Source organism: Vanellus vanellus (assembly GCF_965231255.1).
Source record: "Vanellus vanellus genome assembly, chromosome: 5".
Lineage (NCBI taxonomy): Eukaryota > Metazoa > Chordata > Aves > Charadriiformes > Charadriidae > Vanellus > Vanellus vanellus.
The window spans coordinates 56,479,512-56,502,591 of record NC_138910.1 but is presented as its reverse complement, the minus strand read 5'-3'; the positions used below and the strand labels follow the sequence as shown (position 1 = coordinate 56,502,591).

Genomic DNA, 23,080 nt, shown 5'->3' with positions numbered 1-23,080 from the left:
GCAGCGAGTAAAATGAGAGAACTGGAGGAAAGAAAACCAATTAAATTTGAAGCGTTTATTTTGGCGAGTTTTCGCACAGCTTCCTTTTAATCCCTGATTAACAGATGAAAGTCGAGATGCTGAGACACAGCTCTAGTACTAAACCCTTTGATAACAGAATTATAATGTCTTTACCGTACAGGCTTATTTGATTTGTCTGCATCGTCTTCTGCCGCAGTGATTGCAAGGCAGTTAAAGGGAAGCACAAACGAGACACTGTTATTCATATTGCATCCCAGACAGACACTTCCCTGTATCCCAGGAGCCGTTACTGTCTGTAATGCCTACTGCTGATTACCAAGGCTGGAGTTCCCAGTGCAAATAAAAATTGTCCTTGGATAGGTTGGTCCGAAACAATGATAAATGGCATTGGTTCACTTAAATGCTAAGAGAATTTTAATGTTATTTAACTTAAAAGGAAAATATTCAAAATATTGAAAGCCCAAAGTCATTGTAATCTTCATAGTGAGTATTCCTGGAATCAGAATGGCAATTAACATATCGAACATATGTACACTGTCCCCTTTCAGCTATCTTCCAGGATGGAGGAGCGCTTTCTTCTAAATCAGTCTTTCCATCGGTGGTGGCTGCACCATATTCCACATCTCCACCCGGGATCCCTCCTTCTCCTGTCGGCTGGGGCTGTAGGTCCCTTGAGTCGCCCGTTTATTGGCAGCGATGACTGAGACCACAACTGCCAAGAGGATCAATAACAAGGCCAGCGTTACTGAGCCAATGGAGGTGAATATGTTCGAGATCAAGTCAGTTGTCAACTGGAAGGATTGAAATAATGGCAATATTATTTATGTCAAGAGAATACTGAGACACACTTGAGCTACCATGGAAGGAAAACAAAAATCATTCTATGGATAGGGCTTTGCATAGACAAGCTACTGCTGAAGCACCATTTATTGGTAGCGAAGTACATTATCCCCTCCAGATTTTGTTTTTTCAACTCTTCAGGAAATTACAGACGGAGTGTTGGATATTTAATATACAAGGCAGAGCTGGATGAATTTCATGTAATGCGCCATTTCACCTGACAGCTTCCTATTCTGTTTGAAAAGAACCTGTGAGCTAACACGTCTGTGGACGATAGCAGTAACTCAGAAATTATTTGTTTAATCAGTTTAATAATAATTCATTATCCCCAGTTTGGTTGTGCACACGTTATTGCCAGTCTTTGCTACTGCAAGTTAAACATAAGCTATTTTGACTGCGTGCATATTCAGTCACATTTATGTTTCTCTTGCTGAAGGAGTCAAGTTTATGTGAATACTTGTACTTATATTTGGAAAATTTTGTTACTGTAAATATTTTTGTAAAATGTACTATTTCTACAGACATTCCTGCCAGTAAACTTTTCTACTGGCATGTTTGCATGAAATAACTGTATAGAGGCTGCACAAGAGTGCAACTGAAATTTATTCAGTGAGAAATTAATCAGTATATTTTCACAAATCTGTTTTAAAATATTCATCCAGCTCTTCTACATACAGCCTTTGTAGCTTCATCTGCAGAAACACAAGCAGAGCAGTACAGGATGAACGTAAGGATGCTCTGATTTTATTTTTTTTTTTTCTGTTTTCACGTGGCAGTGGGAAATGTGATAATGTCAGAAGGCACAGTGCACATAAACAAATCTGCCAGAGAAATTTGATAGTTAGTAGACGAATGTTTTATACACATCTACCTATGTGCTTTCATGTGTAAAAAAAAAAAAAAATGCTTATGGTGAGGTAAGCCAATGAAGTGATGTGCTTAGTGTGGAAAAGTGGTCACTGTGGACAGAATGACCCCAGCAGGAATTGAACTTCTGGGCAGATTCTGCCATCCATCATCTTTTGATTTGTATTATGAAAGACAGCTGAACTGCTATAGATGAATGTGTGCTTGAGGCTGAACTTTCAAATCCCAAAATATTTAGAAATGGAAAACAGCAGGTCAAAGCCCATTTCCCAGTTAAATACTGCATGTTACAGGATATTTTAGTGACCTCCCTTACTCCTCATTTCTAAGGAACTGCAATTACAGTTCTGAGAGTGACGACAATTTCGCATTCAGCGATGGATGTACTGTAAGTGGATGCTATTGCTGTGCGTACGTTGCTTGGACTCGCGCTACTCAGATGACTTTGCAGAAGAACGACAATGCCAGAGGGAAAATGTTAAAACAATCCTTTCTCTTTTTTTTCTCTCTCCACCTCCACGCTGATGTAAAGTTCCTACTATAATAATAAAAGCAAGTTTGGCTCAGGGATTCTCTCTAGGGGATGCATGACCAGCTAGGATATTTTCCTCTGTCCTTGATGGCTAAATATATGGTTCCTATGATTTTAAATGCATTTTTTTCCAATAGAAATAATCTAGTGCAGGTGACAGACCGCATGACTCCAACCCTAAAACAAGGTGGCATGAAATGTGTTGGTCTATTAAATCGTATTGGATTGGGAAGGTCATTTCATCTTCAGACGGTGATACGGATATATTTGAGATCTTAGTTTTTCTCTGTACTGTGTTAGACTATATGATCCTTGTTCCCCTTGTCTCAGAGAGGCTGCAAATTTTTAATGGAATTTTTATTTTCATTGTCTGCTCTGGGAAACTGAGGACCAAGATAGTCTAAGTTAACTCTGATCCTAGGGTTGAACAGGACATTTGTGAAAGAAATTCACTACCACGGGCAAATGGATAGTATTGCCTGGTCTCTGGTATGTGGAATTTCTGAACTTATTCTCCTATTTTGCAGTCCACACTCTCTCCATTCCTGTTGTAAGTTTGTCTGTATCTATAGAGACATTTTCATTTATGATATCCCTTAAATTAATATTCTTTTTTAAAGAAAAATTTTATGCGAAGGAGTTGGGGAGAAAACAAACCTGTAACTTGCTAAAACACAGTCATATATCTAAACCTCATTCTCAAGTTAAAATCATCATAACAGGGCTTTTTTTTTTTTTTTTTCTACAATAGTTACTTACTGCAGAAACCTTTCCCATAGCACGCTATAGCAACCCACTACATGTTTTGTTCCAGTTCTTGTTTTAGTTTAATAACAGTTATTCATTCATTGGATTTAGTTCGGTCAACCAGTGACTTGAACTTGAAAAAACTACTGAAAATTGCCCATACTGCCTATATCTGTGTTGGACAAAACACTTTCTCTTGAGCCAGTATGTAAAAAAACTTACCCCACCGATAAAAATCTAGAGAGCTGGCGTTATTACCATGATCGGATACGTAACTTTATTTCTGTGTTTATATTGCTTCTAATTTCTAAATATGAAAAAACAGCTTTTATGTCATCTTTTTGTGTGGATTCTATTGTTCCAAAAAACCCCTGTACCGTTCAAGTGCTGTCCACTGGTTTATCAGCCCACAGATCACTGCCCAAGTTTACAATATAGGTAGCCCCCCCTTAGCAGTGGCACTGAACTGATAACAAGAGTTGCCAGAAGGTTCTGCAGTCTGGTCCCATCAAAATCAACTGCTTCTTTAGTAATTAATGGCTTAACAGTTAAATTAACTTAAAAAATCAACCGGCTGATCTGGAAAAAAATATCTGAGAGTGCCATCCCTCGCCATCTCAGACTTTGTTCATCACGGTATTTGGTGATCCCAAAAAGAAAAAGGTCTGAGCAGCATTCTTAGGAACATAGCGTGGCTGAGACAGCAAAAAAAGAGGTTTTCTGTTACTGATCCTACTGTGTATTTTGCATAATGATAGGGAGTGGACTTTAAAAAAGCAGTTTGAACGTAAAGATCCCATATCAGTGCTTCAGGCTCTTCCGGTAAGTCCTTGCCTGTTGCTTTTACCACAGATGGATCTAGGGTATGAACCTTTCCGATGTTTCAAAGAGCAGAGCCCCTCTGACCACCGTGGGACTGGTCACGCGTGTAGCTGCTTATCTGCGTGTTCACAGCCACGTAGCGAATCACTTGCGGATGCGAGTGCGAGGGAGTCCTAAAGCGCTGGGTGGTGAGCAGTGCTCAGCTCGTGTCTCCTTGGTTAGACCACCACACTACACCATTGCTTTTCAGCTTCATATCACACAGGCTGCTATTCTCTTCCCCACGTTAGCTTGTTAAGATCTGGGTATTGAATTGACTGCTTGGGGGATGGCCACGTGCCATGAATATACATTTTTTTTTTTTTTTGGTGTGCTTATCACAAAGCCGTGGCAGAGTCCCACGCAAGGGGTTTTCTGTGGCTTAGAGCTTCAAAAGAGGAAGGGGAAAGCTCTGGAAAGGAGAGGACAAAGTGAGGAAAAGTTCATTTTGTCTCAGCACAAACAGAAAAAGGCACAGGACAGCTTCAAATTTATGAAGAGAAACACATTACTGATTTTTTTTTTTTGCTAAAAGCTTTTGTTGTCAGGGAAGCCTAGGAGACCGCCATACGCTTTTGAGAGACTTTCAGAAATAATTCTTGCTAATAAATGCCACATGGTGATCACAGCTATTTCTGAATGTAACTTCAGCACTGCTTATGAATAACTAAATATACGTAGGGTAACAGGAGGAGGGTTACTTCACTGACTCTGCAATACCTTAGAGATTCTTCTTACACTTTGAGCAGGAGGTTGGCTGGGAGACCTCCTGAGGGCTCTTCCAACCTGAATTGTCTTATGAGCCTGTTTGAAAGGTAGTCCGTGAAAGAAGATTTGCAAGGCTTCCCCTGCCCCTAATATACAGTAGCTGTCGGTAACAGCTGTATCCTTAATGGTAATAAGTGCTTATGGCAAGATGATGTCATGTGCCATGGTAATACCAAGAAAACGAAGTCTGCTAACACTAGAAGGCAATCTGCTTCTCACTAAGGTATTTTATGTAGTGTGTTCTATTTGTATGTCTTTGGATGTCAGTGGGTGCAAGACGACTTTATTTTAGCAAAATTTAAAGGAAGAAAAAGAAAATATTCTTGAATTTCGTTTTTGTGTAGTGAATAACTTCACCTGCAAAGACAGGAGAAAATCCAGAAAAAAAAATCTTTTTTTGTCATTTTGTAAAAGTCTTCTGGCTTTCACTGGTGGTTTCATTTCAAAGCTGATTACTTTTTTAGCTTTTTTAAATTATTAAATAAAAATGATTTAAAATATTTAGATTAGAAAAAAAAATCATCGGATAGAGTGAAACTTCATTGTAGGGCTGCATTTTGCTTTTCATTTGGTTATTGAAATAGATTGATTGTTCGGCTTTAGTTCCTTGATTTGCTTTGTAGATGAACAGTTTGGATAAGGAGGGTCCAGTTCACAAGTCAAAGCTCAGTAGCATTTATTAATCCAGTACATGTATGTTTATCTTTAAACAAGCCATCTTCCAAACAGTTATTTTATAAGAGGGGAACATTAAGGATTTGCTATATATGAACGTTTCCACGTGTGCCAAATGTCAAAGGCAAGTGGAATGGCACAAAGGAGACAGCAAAATACACAGGGCCTCTTCCTCTTGCGTGTTTTACATCAGCATGACTTAGTTGATCTAATCCTGCTTTATGTTGATACGGGGGATGAGAATTATGGCCACAGACACCAAGGGCTGAGCCAGATCAGGGAGCGAGAAGAGCTATCTGAGGTACCAGCGGAGAAATCGCTGTGGGTATGAGAGAAGTAGCATGAGCTTCCTAAGGATGCTGCTGCCCGGGTATGAACTTTGCGTGGGAAGTGTGGCTTGGATGAAGGGTATGTGTCTTTGGGATGTGAAAGGCATAACGTGCTCTGAAAGCAGAAGCACACCTCTGATGCTGAGCATTAAGAATTAATTAACCTTCATTAAACCTTCATTCATGGAAACGTGCCTGATTCTGGATGCTTCACAAGACAGAGACATCAACAGAAGTTTTAAAACACAGGGATCGCCAAACCCCGGAGAATTCCTTTCTCTGCAATGTGTGGGGCTTTCTGGGAATTCTGCAGCTGCTCATGTGCACTGGAGCTTTCGCCAGCAAAGTCTCCGGATCCTGAGTCCTGACACCACTCACAAGGTTATCACTTCATTCACGGTAAGAACTTCTGATCCATGCTATCCAGATTTACTGCCCCCAAATCAAAACCATTTGCTATAGTAATGAGGGATGATTGGCTTGAATGGTCCCAATCCATGTGAGAATAACTTTGAAAGATTTGGGGGCATACTGGGATAATAATGAGCAGCCGAAGAAAAGCCATTAACTTGATTAAAAAACCCATAGATATGCTGAGTTTATTTCATTGAGGATTTACAACCATCTTATCAGATTTTTTCTCTGCTAAATGTTGAATTCAAATAAGAATCCCAGTAGATCAAGAAGAAATCTAGTGAGTCATACAGAAATCTGTTACTATGAGATGCATTGATAACCCCAGCTTGTGGGACTACAGTTTATTTTCAACAGCAGTAAAGTGGCCATAAATCTATAGATTTACTTTATTCCAATAAAAGTACCTTAAATGAGCGGCACATGAAGTTCCTTTGTTTGTGATTTCCTTTTTCCACCTTCACAAGAAAGCACCTATTGTTTTCCCTCGCATCATCTGCAAAAAGTAGCTACTCTGTTCGTGCTAAACACCAGGCACCAGGTCCCAAGAGCTGTGATGACCTAGACGTTGGGCTGCTGAGTTGAACCAACAATTCATTTTGGACTCGTTTAAAGAGAGCAGATGGGTGGATGAGGGGATGGGCCATGGTTGTTGTCTACCTTGACTTCAGCAAGGCTTTCGACACTGTCTCCCACATCATCCTCGCAGGCAAGCTTAGGAAGTGTGGGTTAGATGAATGGACAGTGCAGTGGATTGAACAGTGGCTGACAAACAGAGCTCAGAGGGTTGTGATTAGTGGTGCAGAGTCTAGATGGAGGTCAGTAATGAGAGGTGTCCCTCAGGGGTCAGTACTGGTTCCAGTCCTGTTCCATATATTCATCAATGACCTGGATGAAGGGAGAGAGTGTACCATCAGCAAGTTTGCTGATGACACAAAACTGGGAGGAGTGGCTGACACGCCAGAAGGCTGTGCCACCATACAGTGTGACCTGGGCAAGCTGAAGAGTTGGGCAGAGAGAAACCTTATGAAATTCAACAAGGGTAAGTGTAGGGTACTGCACCTGGGGAGGAATAATCCCATGCAGCAGTACAGGTTGGGGGCTGACCTCCTGGAGAGCAGCTCTGCAGAGAGGGACCTGGGAGTCCTGGTGGACAACAGGATGACCATGAGCCAGCAATGTGCCCTGGCGGCCAAGAAGGCCAATGGCATCCTGAAGTGCATCAAGAAGAGTGTGGCCAGCAGGTCGAGGGAGGTCATCCTCCCCCTCTACTCTTCCCTGGTGAGGCCGCATCTGGAGTACTGTGTGCAGTTCTGGGCTCCCCAGTTCTAGAAGGACAGGGATCTGCTGAAGAGGGTCCAGTCCAGATTATTAGGGGACTGGAGCATCTCTCTTATGAGGAAAGACTGAGGGGCTTGGGTCTTTTCAGTCTAGAGTAAAAAAGACTGAGGGGGGATCTTATCAATGCTTCTAAATACTTAAAGGGAGGGTGCCAGGGGTATGGGAACAGTCCTTTTTTCAGTGGTGCCCAGTGACAGGACAAGAGGTAACAGGCACAAAATTGAACATAGGAAGTTCCATCTTAACATGAGGAGGAACTTCTTTACTTTGAGGGTGACAGAGCACTGGAACAGGCTGCCCAGAGAGGTTGTGGAGTCTCCAACTATGGAGACATTCTAAACCCGCCTGGATGCTGTCCTGTGCCACTTGCTGTAGGTGACCCTGCTCTGGCTGGAGGGTTGGACTAGATCTCCAGAGGTCCTTTCCAACCCTGACCATTCTGTGATTCATGTCCAGCTGAGCCAAACATTGCACAGGCCATTGGAAAGTGCAAACTATTTTTAAGATTCTATATGCATCATCTATTTCCTTTAACTGCTTTATCCTCTTTATGCTTTGTCCTGGTTTCCTACTTCATGCTGTTGTCCATGTAGGTGCTCATCTATGTTGAGTGTGCCTGTACACAGTCATCATTCTGGTACTTGAATGTTTTATGCCTTTCTACGTTGGTACCAGTGGTGGCAAACGAGGCAGCACTTAGTGTCTGCGGTGCACCTTAGCTGATTTTCTACTGTTCATCACCAGTGAAGCCACCAACTCCTTTGCCTTCTGCACACCTCACAACTCTTCACTTTATGTTGTGGGCTTCAAAAGTGCATTTTCTACAGCAGTCACATTGCATAGGCATTCTTCTTGCCTCTGTGTGCGAAGGAAGTCATTCCTGAAAGGACCGATATTTGCTGTGCTTCAAACCTTGTGCCTCAGAAGTTTCAGGATTATCTAGTAAGAAAAGTGTTTGAATTCTCTGAAATTGAGAAGCAGAAAGTAAGAGAAAAAAAAAAACACAAAACAGACCTAGAAAGACAGCTGCAGGGTTTCTGTCTAGTTTTGTTTCCTTAACAAATAAGAACAAGACCAGATTGTTGGAGGACCAGATTCAGACTTGGAGCCTTTAATCCCCGATGAAGATCACCATGCCCTGAAGATGTGACTGGTTTCCCCTGCAATCAGCCAGCCCATAGCTCCAGTTCAGGCTAGCCTGTAGTTGCCACATGTCCGCTGTGGTGCTGGTCACAGGTACCTTTGCCTTTTGTATGCCAGGTAACACACCAGGGTAGGTGTGACTTTAGGAAAGAATTTTTCACAGAAAGAGTGGTCGGGCATTGGAATAGACTGCCCAGGGAGGTGGTTGAGTCACCATCCCTGGATGTGTTTAAGAGACGTTTAGATGTGGTGTTGGGATATGGTGTAGGGGAGAACTTTGTAGAGTAGGGTAGATGGTTGGACTCGATGATCCCAAGGGTCTCTTCCAACCTAGACAATTCTATGATTCTATGACTGCTTTTCTCTCCGCATCTTGGGAACTTCTCCCTCTGACACCGTGTCCACAGGGAGGAGGCTATCTTGTCATCCCTGACTATCTCTGTAGTCCTCTGAAAACCTATCTATACTACATGTAGAGTTGCAGATAATTTTGAATTTTCATCGTTGCCGTTGCTGTTTCTGCCATCAGCCTCCAAGTTGTTTTCCTGATGTCTGCAGGAAAAGACGGTCCCATTGCTGGAGGGCCTGAATGAGACTCCGAGTCCCGTACGTGGACATTGCTGAACTTAGGTGACTACTTCTGATGTATGCAGAAGACCCATGGTATAATATATATAGGCAGCTCACCTTGAAGAAAATGTTTGTAAGTAATCTTTTTTTTTTTATTTCTTTATTTTTCTGGCAGATGTTATTGTCTGAATATTTTCTTAAGATGTCTCTGTAGAAATTATATTCACTACCACCTCTATCTGGTACACTTTTTTTTTAATAAAATGTAGTTTGAATAGTTTGTCCTAGTTGAAATTTAACAGTTTTACTGAATTCCTTCCTGGAAAACATCAACTTTTAGTTGTGTGAAAGTTCTTGAAATCAAAGCCGGAATGTAGAGAGAATTAGTGTTAGCAGCTATAATGGTAAATTGATCATCTGGCTTGACCAGTGTCAAGAGATCAGAGAAATGTAATCTTTACTATCAAGGAAGAATTACATCTCTGGTGTCCTGTGAGAAAATGAAGATGACAGAGATGACTGAAGTCCAGGATTCAGCTGGGCTTGCAGGGAAAGTGCCTCGTTAAGAAGTTCTGACAGCCTCCCTCCTGACACGTGAAGTCACACTGTTGTGACACTACAGAAGTTAACGAGGAAGTTTGTTCTAATTATAGCGGAGCAAGAAATTGGAGACTGGAGATGGAGCGCTCTAAAATGTTGCAACTGAATTGTAAAGCAGACCTCGGTTACACAAGGCTGTTATTCACATGAGTCTTGATCTTCCAGTCAGATCGGCGATACACACACCTCCTCCGCCCCACGTTAGGCTGCAGGACCATTCCTGGATCACTTGGAAAGAGTGCTGGTTTTAAATCAAAACAATTTGCCCCCTCCTCAGTGCTAGTGCTTGCCGTAATGTTCGCTCGGGTGGCCTTCTATTTACAATATTAACCTTTCAGCTCAGTAGCTTTTCAAACTCGGAAGCTCACTTTTAGGGATTAATCTTTAAAGAACAGGCTACATACAGTAACTATAATTTCTTTAACTACTTGCAATATTGATGCCTGACTTGTATTAATTGTTTAATGGAAGTGGTCTAGCTATGAAAACAGGGATATTTAGCAGGCCTGGGATGGTCTGGCTTAGGCAGAAGAAATAATATTTCTGGTTTTGGCCACTGCACTTTACGTGAGCTCAGCCACGGACCCAAAAAAGCCAGAAGCACATAAGTAGCCCTTTAAAATCTCCATCAGATATTTTGCTGGATGGGTATCTCCCAGGACAGAGTATTAAACGTCTTTTCTCTTAGACAGCAGCGTGTTGGTTATACACAGCGAAGTGATTTGGCTGGCAGTTTGGGAGGTAAGCTCTCATTAAGCTGTGGGCTTTGAGAAGACTCCTTGATAGCGTTTCTGCAGCAACTGCCAGTGCTAATTTTGTAAGTGTGCTCCAGCTCTTTTTAAGATCATCTTGGTGGTGCAGCACAGATTAAATGTGCAGCTCCAATGTGTTGTTATGAGATGCCTTTTAAAATTCTATCGACAGCCTCTTGTGTAGGAGCTTCACCATCTGCTGCAATCTGAAAGGATAAGAGGGAAAATCTATAGCTGGTGCAAATCCAGGCAAACCACGCCGAGGAGGATTTTGTCCCATAGCTGCTAAATCGCAGACTAGACAAATGTTTTAGTAAAGGTGTCAGTCTCTGGGATGTAACATCGCTTTCCAGTTTGGGAAATGCTTTGGGGTACCATATAGAATTATATTTGTACACGGATAACAGCACAGTGTATCAGGTGGTGTTTCTCCATAGGGGATAACTGCGTTACAGCTTTGAGACAGCAGATTCCATATGAATAAATCTTGGTGGTGGATAGAAGCCTTATCAGGCAAGCGTCTTGCGGGAAGGAATGGATGATATTTAATATCAGGAGACTATCGCTGAAAACAGTAGCTTTCTGTCACTACCCTGCATATAGCTGGGTTGAGCTTATTGCATCCTGATAGTTGCCACAGTAGAAATGACTCCTGAAGAGGGATTTGGAAGAACACACAGTGGTGCCTGCTCTTGTTGTCATGGGAGAGTAAAGTGGGTGGGAGAGGGTCAGTAGGTTAAACCCAAAAGCAGGAGAAGAATAGGAAAAGATGCTACAGTGCTCAAGATGAGGGCAGGATAGTTCCTGAGGAAAAAGAGATGAAGAGAGATTTAGTAGACAGAGTGAAATAGTTAAAATTATAAGAAAGAAGAATGAATTTCAAAACTTCTTTCTTCATTGATTGCACAGGTGTTGAGCAGACCAGCACGTGGAGGATGATGTTATAATATTCAAGATAAGGCTGATGGGAATGAGAGCGTTTGGATAAGAGAACAGGGCACGAAATTATAATGTAGGCTATCAACAGCTATATCAAGGGTGAAACTAAAGCATTTCTAAGGCAAACTTCCAATTTTCTGAATTTTGCACATATTTTCTCTCTCTCTCTCTCATTCTAGATTCCAATTTTTTCTGTAGTAAGAGGGGAAAAAAAGAGAAATTTTGCTGAGGTATTTGAAATCTGGAAGCACAAAGCCCATCTAAGTGAATACCTGCACGTCGTTGCTCCGCCCTAATATGTTTCCATGCACATTGTTTTCACCAGGCATGATTCACCTGTGTTCTGTGTTATCGATTTCAATTAACTTTAATGGAGTTGCACAGTCTGAATTGGGGGCACACCAAAACCCATTGCTCAAAACTCCACTGTCCAGCACTTGACAGTTGAAGTTAAAGATCTCTTCCTTAATTAGTGATGCTAGTGGTAGATGTTTTTTTATTTCTGTAATCAGATCTTTGAGAACAGCACTAAGTACCCATCAAATATTAGCGTCACTTACAGATGCAGCCACCTTCTGTGGCCTCTGGTCCCTGACTGTGACAACGTGAGGCAGGGTCGTCTATCTCCCCCCGGTCTTGATTCTCCGTAAGGACTGGTGCAACCTGTGCTGAAACTGTCCATCTTGCCTCTTCCCACTTTCTGTGGGAATAAGAAACTGCTCTTCCCAGTGGTGTGTAATAGGTGGTTCAGCAGTATAGGGTATAGCAGAGACAGAGTTATGATTCCTGCTTTATTCCGTAATTGCCAGACACTTTCCATCTGTACTTCGGCGCGAGTAAGCTAAGCCTACAATCTCAAAACCATTCCGTGAGAGTCTTCTCCCTATTTGGTGCGAAGCTTCTGCAAAACAGCCATGTGTTGCTACCTAGCATTAATATTATGCTGTCAAGTGGTGATGAAGTAAGTAGCTATTTGGCTGTTTCACACTGTCAGACAACAAGGTATCAAGTCAACAGCTAGCCTTTGTTGGGTGCAGCACTTCGCTTGCAGCCATCTCGTGCTTCCAACTGTAAATATTAATAGTATAAGATAGACCTTTATTGGCTACATAATACTTGCCTTAGCACGCTACATGACACTGTCGCGTTACTTAGCTAATTATATTCCTTGATAAAAATTTTGAGTATGTTTTTATCCTACTGGCTTTTTTTTTCTAGTCGAAAGTTGGTTAGAGACAATGAACATCATTATGTCTTAGCTTCGGGAAAGACTTTGGAAGAGTTGCATACATGAAAAATGTGAATGGAAAAGAATCTATAAATGTCTATGTCAATAATTACTCCTCAAAACCCTGTTTTAATCTTGATTTAGACCTTTGATTTTTTGGGGGAGTTATTTTTTCTTGTGGCTTTTTTTTTCTAGTGTACTTCTATCTTGTTGATAGGAAAATACGAGTGTGTCTCTACCTGTGAACTTTACCTCTGTCCTCAAGGATTCTTGGATCAAGTACTGCATATCTAATATAGTATCTAGTTATTGGATTAATATTGCTGGCTTTCAAGATGTTTGCATCTGAATGTGATGAGGATGAAGCCAACTCTTATAATTGCTTTTTGGATATCTGCTGAAGATACAAGTGGTTTATGAAGTCTCTTTCTGTGTTATAGCCAGCACAGTACATGAGAAAAAGGTCTCTAAAAATGCATTAGAGATTTCTCTTAAATTTCTACTCCATGCTTTTACCTTACTGCCACCTAAAGAAAACTAACAGAAAATACATTGTACTTCAGATTAGAGAGATTTACTCTAACACGCTCGGAAGTAATGGCAGCCTTGTTGCAGTCAGGTGTTTTTACTGTACGAGAGTTCTTTTGTCTGTTGTTTAAACTGCAAGAATATTGCACCTACGCTGGTAATAAGTTTTTCATATTTACCTATTATGGGATTACTGTCTGAACTTAGTCTAAACTCCTGTTTCCACATCAACTGACCTGTTATTTATTGTCTGAGCACCAGGACAGGTGCTCTTTCCCAGGCTGGCCAGTCGGTCACTCCTTTCAGGCAAATACCCTTGAGCGCAATCCTCACTCCACTGTGCTGGTGCCTGAGGGCTCAAGTCCGCGCCCTGGGGGACTATTACAGATCAAAGACTGCTGGAGGGTCTTGCTTTGATTTTAAACAGTCTCAGATATCGAAAGGATTTGGCTCCATCACTCTCATTACCTGTAACTGCCTCAAAACAATGATGCCCCATGTTGTTAAAGCACCTGGCTGCAGTTGTGTTGCGATGTTTGGAGATAGTTCATCCTCTGCCAAAATCCCATTCTGAAGCCCAACAGACCTGATGCATTGCTTGTTTGCTGTCTTTACTTTTTGTACCACAAATAAGCTATTTAATTCAATTAACAAGACAGTCTGTGATTTCCAAGATGCTTCTTTATGGCTCCAAGTAACTCTTCTGATTGAGACTTGCATGCTTCCTTAAAATATTCCCAATCTCATACTTATTTCAAGATCAGTAAGGTAACAACGAAATCAAGCAAGTTATGTATAACTTTTGCAGAAGTGTCATAAATCAGCGTTTTCTTCTGGAAGAATACTTCTACTTCCTCTTTCATCGGTGGTTTTGGGAGAGGATGAAAAAAGTGATCACAAGCTAGGAGTTTTTGACTCAAAACTTTCTCGAGGTGAAATATGTTGTTTCGGGGTTCTGGCTTTAGGCCAGTTACACTCCGGCCAGCCTGTGCGTCAGGCCTGAGTGCTCCTCTGGGGGAGGCGGGGACCTGAGTACTGAAGGGAAATATCGCTTCCATGCAAACTCCACCTAGAGAACTTCACCATTTCGGAGACTTGCTTAGCAGCGGGTTATAACCATAATTATTCATTTTTAGTAAGTGTCATGGTTAAAATATCCTGGGATAGATTGTGCTCTCTCTCTCTCTGTTCAGTTCCTGGTAAAGGACAAGATAATAAAACTTCTGTACCTTACAGGTGTGCCACAAGCATTCACTTAAAATAATGAAGTCATTCTTACTGACCTAAGATACAGCCTAGGTATTCAGTACTGTTCCCATCTGTATGATTTTTACAAATCCATTTTACTTACAATTTTCCTACATATGTCATTCGATTTCCCTCAGTACCACTTTGTGCCTCCAGGATCTCCTCCAAAACCACCTTTTTTTGATCGCTTCCAAGAATGATGGGCAACACTGACAGCACTGAGGTTTTCTTTGGGACCCATCTCTGCTCTAGCTTCTCCGGGGAGATCCTCAGCAACCACTGAGGTTCCCTGACAATATCACGTATTGAAAGGACAGGGAAAAGTTTGTATGGGGATAATAACTTCCAAACCTCTAGAAAGTAACAGAAGACACCATCTTTTCCTAGTGGGTTTAGGTCTACCGTGAAGGATGCGTTACATTTTCATATGTATAGAAACTAAAAATTTTCTCTTGGCCTGAAAGAGTTTTGTGTTTGATTAAAGGAAACAATAAAATAAGAAAGGACCAAATGGAATTTTCTATGAGACAATATGCTGCATCAGTTCACAAAATGGTAGGCTTTGGGATAAAAAAAGATAACAGTTACATCACTATATAAACTCTGTGGAGGAGATGTATGCTTACATTGCCATTTCACTGAGGGATTGGAGTAAACCCAGATAAGAGGAACAAACATTAGTCTTTGGTGTTCGTGAATACAAACCACAATTAGCCATGCTGAAGATGTGACGGTGCCAGGCCCTCTCCGTGCCTACTCTCTATTTCCTCATTGATCTTAATTGTGAACAGATTTGGGTTTTTTTTTTTGTGTGCTGCAGGATTAGCAGTTCCCAGGTGTCAGGCAGGCTTACCGTGTTCAGACCACACGCCCTTTTCCCGGTTAACTGGCAAAAAGTCAACGGGGGAGAAAAATTCTTGTCACAGGATGATAAGGAAAGGAACTGCACCTTTAATTTCACCCGTGAATGATTACTGCTTGGAGAAGAAGGAACAGAGGGTCCTGTCCCTTGGGGAATAAGAAGAGTGCAGTGTGTGAGTGTTACCAGTGCTGCACCAGACAGAAATGGAAATATTTCCATTTATTTCAGTAATGGCTAAATTAGACCCCAAACTATTTATGTGCTTGAGAATCTCCAAAATCCCTACCCTCGCATTTCACAGGGTCCAATAACAACCAAAGTTGTCTGCAGTGGTGCAAAATCTGCTCGCGCAAATAATTAAAGGTTTGTAAAGCTGCTGATTCTCCTGTCCTTTCCACTGAATTACAGCACTATCACACTTTTTATTTCAGTGCTCTTATTCTTCTTGAAGAGTGGATAATCTATTCTATCAAATATTGTTTGAATAAATTTAAAGACTTATTTGCTGCACAGTTAGTTTGGTACAAAGCTCAGATATTTTTGTAACAAGCTCTGCCTCTCATTTAAGTGGCTCTCTGTATCAAAACAGATAAACGTTCCTGATCTTTTGAAACCAAAATATTTTTCAGATCCTCGGGAACGGGAATTTTTTACTGCTTTTTAGTGGCAAAATATTCTATAAGCCTAGTAAAGTGTACAATATTTTTTTTTCCAGACGTTATTAGGAAGGGAATTTCATAACAAGAACTGAAAAAATACTCTGCACAAGACTGCATTTTACAAGCAGAGTTCATCAAGAAATACATAGGCAGATTAACACGCCAGCCTTGTTTTATCTGGAAACATCATAATTTCATGGACCTTTGATAGTAAACTTAAGCATGTGCTTAGTTTCCAAGGCATTACCCTACAAGGGGTATATATGTTATGTTGACATAATATGTCAATACCATTAAGGAGCTATAACACTATCACTGTCTAAATAAAATAGTGGTTGGAATCGAGGACCGTGGTTTCCATTCAGGCACCTGAATAAATGTGAGCAGATTTTCTGAAGTGCTTAATCCGTAGTACCTGGGAAATCTCCATATTTATGCTTTATCTGGCATCCTTTAAATATATGTTTATAAACATATCTAAGGTGCAGGTAACTTTTGGTCTTTCTAATTGTAATGGTGGTGAACGAGCTCCCTTTGAAGCCCCCTTGGCCCTCATCTGGCAACAAATTCCATGTAAAGCCTTACGCTTATAGAATCATAGAATCAGTGAGGTTGGAAGGGACCTTTAAGATCATCAAGTCCAACCATTAACCTACCCTGATAAAAACACCACCACTCCTAAACCATGTCCCTAAGCAGCTCATCTACCCTTTTCTTAAACACCTCCAGGGATGGTGAATCCACCACCTCTCTGGGCAGCTTATTCCAATGTTTAATAACCCTTTCAGTGAAAAAATGCTTCCTAATATCCAATCTAAACCTGCCCTGACATAACTTGAACCCATTTCCTCTTGTCCTATCACTTGTCGCCAGGGAGAAGAGGTCAGCTCCCATCTCTCTAAAACCTCCTTTCAGGTAGTTGTAGAGGGTGATAAGGTCTCCCCTCAGCCTCCTCTTCTCCAGGCTAAACAACCCCAGATCCCTCAGTCGTTCCTCATAAGGTTTGTGTTTATGTTTCAGTTCTGTTAATTTTAGTGAAAGGACAAACATCGAACCCCAAGAGATTGCTGCCACCATGCACTCAGTATAAGTTATCTTTTCCATCACAAACCCCTTAACTCCTGCCCAGTTTCTTTTTCTTTTCATAAGTGAGGTTGGAATTTTCTTTTCTTCAGAAACTTTTCGTCAATTAAGCTGTTTGGGATTTATGAATTAAAGCAGATTTATGGTTTCATTTCAGTCAGTGTTTGGCCAAGTTGTCCAGCAAATAAATAGCATCTTACCATGTGAAAGTGGAAGCCCATAAATGACTAACGCCTACTGTTGGGGTGTCACTGCCGTTTTGCTATTTTCTAGACAAAAATCCATATTTTTGTAAAAACAAAGTTTAAAAATGTTACTACTGAACATAGCTTCATTTCCATTTCAGTGGAAAACAGACACAAAAATACAAACAAAAGACCTTTCAATACTTGTAGCAAAATAATTTTCTTATAAATTCTATTTTAAGGAGCGAAGTAAATGGAAACATGCCAAGTGTCAGCATCAGATCATAGCAAGAGCCAAAAATACCAGAATTACCAAAATGTTTGTTCGTGTTTGGATAGTTCCAAGGATGAGATCAGCGTTGCACTTTTTATCTACAGAGATAACTGGAAGACACAAGTATTTATTTCTGCCCTTACAAAAAAAAAAAAAAAAAAGAAAGAAAAGTAGAAGTAAAGTATTATTTTTATCTTTATGAGTTAATTGTTCTAAAGCAACTTTCAGAATACCTTCCCTCACTGCTAAGCCTGCTCCATTATTTGAAGATAGAAAAAAATAGATAAAAGAGAAAAGAACATTAAGTCTCATGAACCATACGAGAAAAATTTAGTATTTGAACAGTGCAGGCATGGAGTGCATGAATGCGATATAAAGTGAGCAATGACTGAAGTAAATGCCCATGTGATGTGAATGTGAGTCTACAGGGAAAACATCAGAAGGTGAGAAAAGGGAAAACAATGCCATTGCAACATAAAAGATGGTGTACAGACAAAATGTGTGAGCCTGAATACTAAATGTGTTATGTGAATACCGTACTTGAGCTGATTCCTATACTGCAGAGTGTTATGCTGTCATATGTCATCTGGGCTCCCTTTTCTGCTTATATTTACCATGCACATTAAATATTCAACTGCTTTTCACTGATGCGTGCAGTAATGCTGGCCTTGTGAGGAGCTTTCTTGTCTTTTCCCAACTAAGACACATCAGATAACCTTATTGTCTTTGCATCCTAATGTTTTTGTACCTTATGTTATGACACATATTAAATGTGTTTCTTGCAGTATCCTTTTAGAAGTTTTGGTTAAATCCCGTGTTTTGAATACAGACTAATAGAAAATAGCAAAGGATATTAAGGGGCTGTTCTGCTCTGAAAAACAACTGTAAAAATGGCATTGTGACATTTCCAATGACTTCCAGAGCAGAGCTGCTCATTTTACAAATCTAAAGATGTTTCTTCTTACCCCACATTTGACCTGGCACAGGAATAAAGCTGGGCTCTCTCTGGCTCCTACCATCAACGGTAACAATTCTGCCATGACGGGTGATCTACAACCATGCGAATGACGTGAAAACAAACTTCCCTGCTCAGTTGCGCTGACTCTGCTAGGCTAATAAAAATAGTAAAACCTTACTTCAGTCGGTGAAATAATATTATTTCAATAACCTATCATCAGACTGTAATAAGTTTACCTGTGCTGTACAGTCCTTTTCTCCAAACAGGTGACATGATGGGAGTTTTCTCAACGTAAGGTACTACAGAGAATAAATCAGAAGTACCGGGGAATGCCCTTCATGCTTCCAGCAACAGCCTTACAGAGTGTAGGTTATAGAGACCAGACTGCCTATTTCCTTCCCGTGGTCTGCTCCCTGTCTAGATCTTAGGAGCACCAGGAGAGCTGACAGGTGGGAGTTGGCTTCTGCTCGTTGATAGTTTGTCTAACCCATGGCTTGCTCCCAGCCTGGGAAAGCAAGCCAGCGGGAATGTGTCATGGCCTGGCTATGCTGACGGTGGGTGCTGGAGGCATAAGGTATCAGTTTTTTAACAGAGGTTTCAGTCCTCTCTCCTTTGGCCCTCAAGTACTGCTGGCTTCAGTATGATTTTAGAGCAAGTAAATGAGTGGGTTTAGATATCTCCATTTTCATGAGGTTGCATTATTGCAAGGCAAGGACCTCAAACGCACTGGAGTTAGCTATGCAGGATGGGGAATTTCAGAAAAATGTATTAATTTTGAAACATTTTACTGTACATATTAGTCTTTATCAACAGGCTGCAAGAGCACTGGAGAAGGCTTAAGTCAGTAGTTACAAATGCGCTCACTTACTAAGACATCAGTCTGATGCTCCCCAATGGCTTGACCAGATCTTGCTGCCTGGAGTCATGGGTTGTTCAGCCACACCATACGAGGGGAAGCTGGAGCTGACCTCCACGTATCGCAAGACCCTCTGTTCACTCTCTGCAGGTTATGACAGCCGGGATAGGCTTTTCAGTGACCTGGGGCACCCACAGCGCCTCAGCTGTTGCTGTGGAGGAGCAGTAGGGGAGTGGCTTGTCTAAAAATCAGGGTGATAGCACTTCTCAGTTTCAGTTCGCATACTCAGCTTTACATTTTCATTTTACCACACTCCTGAGGCTGGCGGCTGAATTTTATCGCCTTAGTTTTGTCAACGTTGGGCATCCAAGCTTAAGCTAGGAACAAAAATTATTATATTGCCTTAAAATAATTATATTTGAATATGAAAAATATTTTCAAAAAAATCGGTGTTGCATTTTTGCCTTCCTATGGCTCTTAAAGTCTCCCCCAAGCTTGGGAGGGCTAGCGACTTATCTGCTTCCATGGAGGCTGAAGTCTGTGTGGTGGAGCTTAGATACCAGCCATCTAGGGCAGAATTGTTGGTTCAGAATGAAGGTGTTGACAGTGTTGCTACCTTACTTTCACAAACGAATGGACTCTGCAGTGTGGAAGTACCCTAACCATCTGCTGTAGGAAAGAGTGCAAATTCAGGACAAGAAGAAGTCTATACTGATGACAAAGAGAACAAACTTTCATCAAATGCTTTCCCTTACATGTCTGTAAATTTTTTCTTTGGGATTTTTTGTTTCTGCTTTTGCATTTGAAGAAGCAGAATGCTAATGCTGCTCTTGCACCCCACCTCCTAATTTTTGAGAAGTTTTCTGCTGGAAAGAGGAGGTGAAACATTGTTTTTTTCTCTTCAAATAATATCCTAAAACTCTTCTAAATTGTTTTGCAACCTCAGGACGCAAACTGATGAGAGTACTGGCTCAGAACTGGTGCAGTGTGAAAACTGACCTGTATGGCTGTATTTGCCATTATGTTGCTCCATAGGTCTCGAAAATAAAATATTGTTTATATTTCTGTGCATAATGGCAAGATAGAGGTATGTAAGAGCAAGACAGGTAAAGCCACAGTGAGTTTGGGGGAAAACGGTGTAGTTGTTACATTCCTGATGTCCACGTCTTTTAGTCAAACGATAATTATCCATTAATAGCCTCGTAAGTATGAATATGTAAATAGCTATGGAATGCATTATTCATGAACCACTAGGCATTAATTATCGTAATTTTAATATCATTTGCTACGTTCATATTAATAACCCTTGCAGTTAATGAATACATTAGCTAATCGCTGTAGAGCAGATTCAATCAAAATTCTGTGTGTCTCTCCCATGGAAGCCTGAGAGAGTTTTCTTGAATTTAGATTCAATATTGAACATATCTTACATGCCTATCAGTGTATTTTTAATGACATTAAATGTGAATCCTACCCTCCAGTGCATGATGCTTGTCCTTGTGCCCAGGAGGATGGAAAGGTACCAGCTGGAAGAGGATATGAAAGCAACAACAGTGCACATCAGAGCACATAGCAGTAGCTACCTTAAGCAGAACTTTAATTCTGGGACGTGAAATCCACCGCCACTTTCAAGTTTCATGTATATTCACGTGTACAATAGGAGAGGGTGTGCTTTGTGAGGAAGTGCTGTCCCAAAGGTGCAGCTGATGATAATGTTCGAGAAACAATTTCAAAGTACAGACAGTGCTGTTCGCCAGCCGGTGCAGGAACGCGTCTGCCTTTTGCTGGCACGAGCAGAACACAGCACTACCAGGATGTGCTCCTGAGCCTAATGGGCCCTCAGGGCACTCGTGAAACACGAGTAAGATGAACAACCAAACTCTGCATTTTTTTTTTACGCTCTGGAAATCTATTTCAGGTAATAGTAATCTAAGTAATACAGAAAGAAGGCTTGCTGGAGGTTTTTTTTTGTGGCTTTTTTTTAGGCTATAGTTCTTAGAACCAGGGTTTGTGGTTCTTGAAGTAGAAATGTTGAAGAATTTTTCATTACAAAAAAAAGTTTCCTTATTTCTAGGGAGAATCCCTAACTCAAGATATGAAAATGTAAGTTCGAGTGCTTAAAGGTAATATATACAAGTAAAGTGTCCCCTTGGCTGAACTGTAGGGTGTCAGGCCAGGAAAAATATTTGCAATGAAAGAATGAAACCTGATTTCATCACTGCAAGTTTGAAGCAGATTTTTTCCTATTTTTAGTTTTCCCAACATACTGTCGTCACATGCACTGAGTAAATTGAGTATTGGATCTAGTTTCTCAAAAATTTAATGTTCTGAGAGTAAGAGAATTCAAATAAGCACACCACATCAAAGATATTTTCCAATTGACAAATGCGCGGGCTCTTTGTCGTTGAAATTGTGATAGCATACTGCTGGCAGAGTCCAAAATTGCATTAGAGCGCCAGCAGAGGAGGGTCAGTCAGAGACTGTTTTTTATGGGTCAGAAGTAGGAGCTATGGTCAATAAAGTGACTGTCATTCTCTGTGTATACTTCCCCAGTGAAATGTCTCTCGTGTTTGCCAAACACGTTAAAGAATAGACTTTCATTCGTTCCAGAGCTGATGCAAATCCCTTTGCTCTTCCTTCTAGTACCTCCATCACTGCTGTCTTTCTCTTTTCAGAAATCTTGATTCTGCCTCAAGCATGAACATTGTTACTTCCCATTGCCCATATTTCTGAATGACAGTCACTGGCATCTGAAAAAATATTTGAATCTTAGTATCAAAATATAAAGGGACCCATTACAGATAATATCAGTATTCAGAATCGCAAGCCATATCTCCAAAAATCATGACCTTGCTTGTTTGGTTTCTTTCATTTGCTTGTCTGGTATCCCTCCTCTAGTTCTGAGCATATTGAGATGACAGTTTTCCGAGCTCTTTTCAACACCCAAAATGGTATGTTCCTTTTCTTTTTTTACTTTTTTTTTTTTTAATGAATACTGAGATTCTCACAAAAGTGTGAACTTTTCTGGGAGCTTGCGTTCTAAATAAAAATCAAATATCAAAAGATTTACAATGAAATTGCGACACTGGAGATGTATGAAATTCTTGCTGTTATATCTTAATCTTAAATAGGAATAATGGCCTTTTCAACCTCTCTAATCCTAAAAAATCTTAATGATTGGATGTATTTACAAAACCCCTTGCGCTGAGTGTCCTTATTCATCCAGCTCTATTTTCATGTTTTCTTCTCTAGCCATTTGCCTTTAAGTGGCCTACACCTGCATTTCTTTAAAAAAAAAAGAAAAAAAATCAAGAAAGTTATTTTAATTAATCTGGCATCTGCTTCTTTATTTTTTAACCTTTTAAACTAAAAATATGAAGTCTGTTCTCCACGGGTGTGTTGGGAGACCTGCGCGTGGGACAGGTCCATCTTATGGCCTACGGTAGCTCCATCAAAATGCTAACGGAGACCTCGTAACGCTCGACAGTTTTGTGAGTATTGACAGTGCGTAAGGAGGAACCAAGTAGTGAGAGTCACTTCAAGCCATGTGGATAAAACCCCTTCCTCTCTGAACTGTTGGTCCGGGGGGCTTGTTTGTTTAGTTGTGCTCCGTAAGGTACCAAGAGCTACCCAGCGGAGGTGGTCGCCCTTGACGGGTAGCGCAGTATCGCAGCTGAGGCGGTTCGAGAGGCTGAGCCGCTGTCTTGGGAAGCACCTGCCTGACCCTGCACTGTCAGCACTCCGGGAGAAGACACGGGGGAGACACACCCTTAGTTTTTGTGTGGCGTAAAGTGCGAATG

At 40.9% G+C, this 23,080-nt stretch overlaps 1 protein-coding gene across 1 annotated transcript in view; it reads right to left on the bottom strand.

Annotated features, from left to right (window-relative positions):
• Positions 1-599: 599 nt before the first annotated feature.
• Positions 600-23,080, bottom strand: part of CRB1 (crumbs cell polarity complex component 1) — a gene marked incomplete at its 3' end in the record, with an annotated part of 110,729 nt that continues 88,248 nt past the window's right edge. The window contains exon 12 of the mRNA XM_082483578.1: positions 600-812. Coding sequence (XP_082339704.1) covers positions 600-812 — 213 coding nt within the window. The remainder of the gene's footprint in view (positions 813-23,080) is intronic.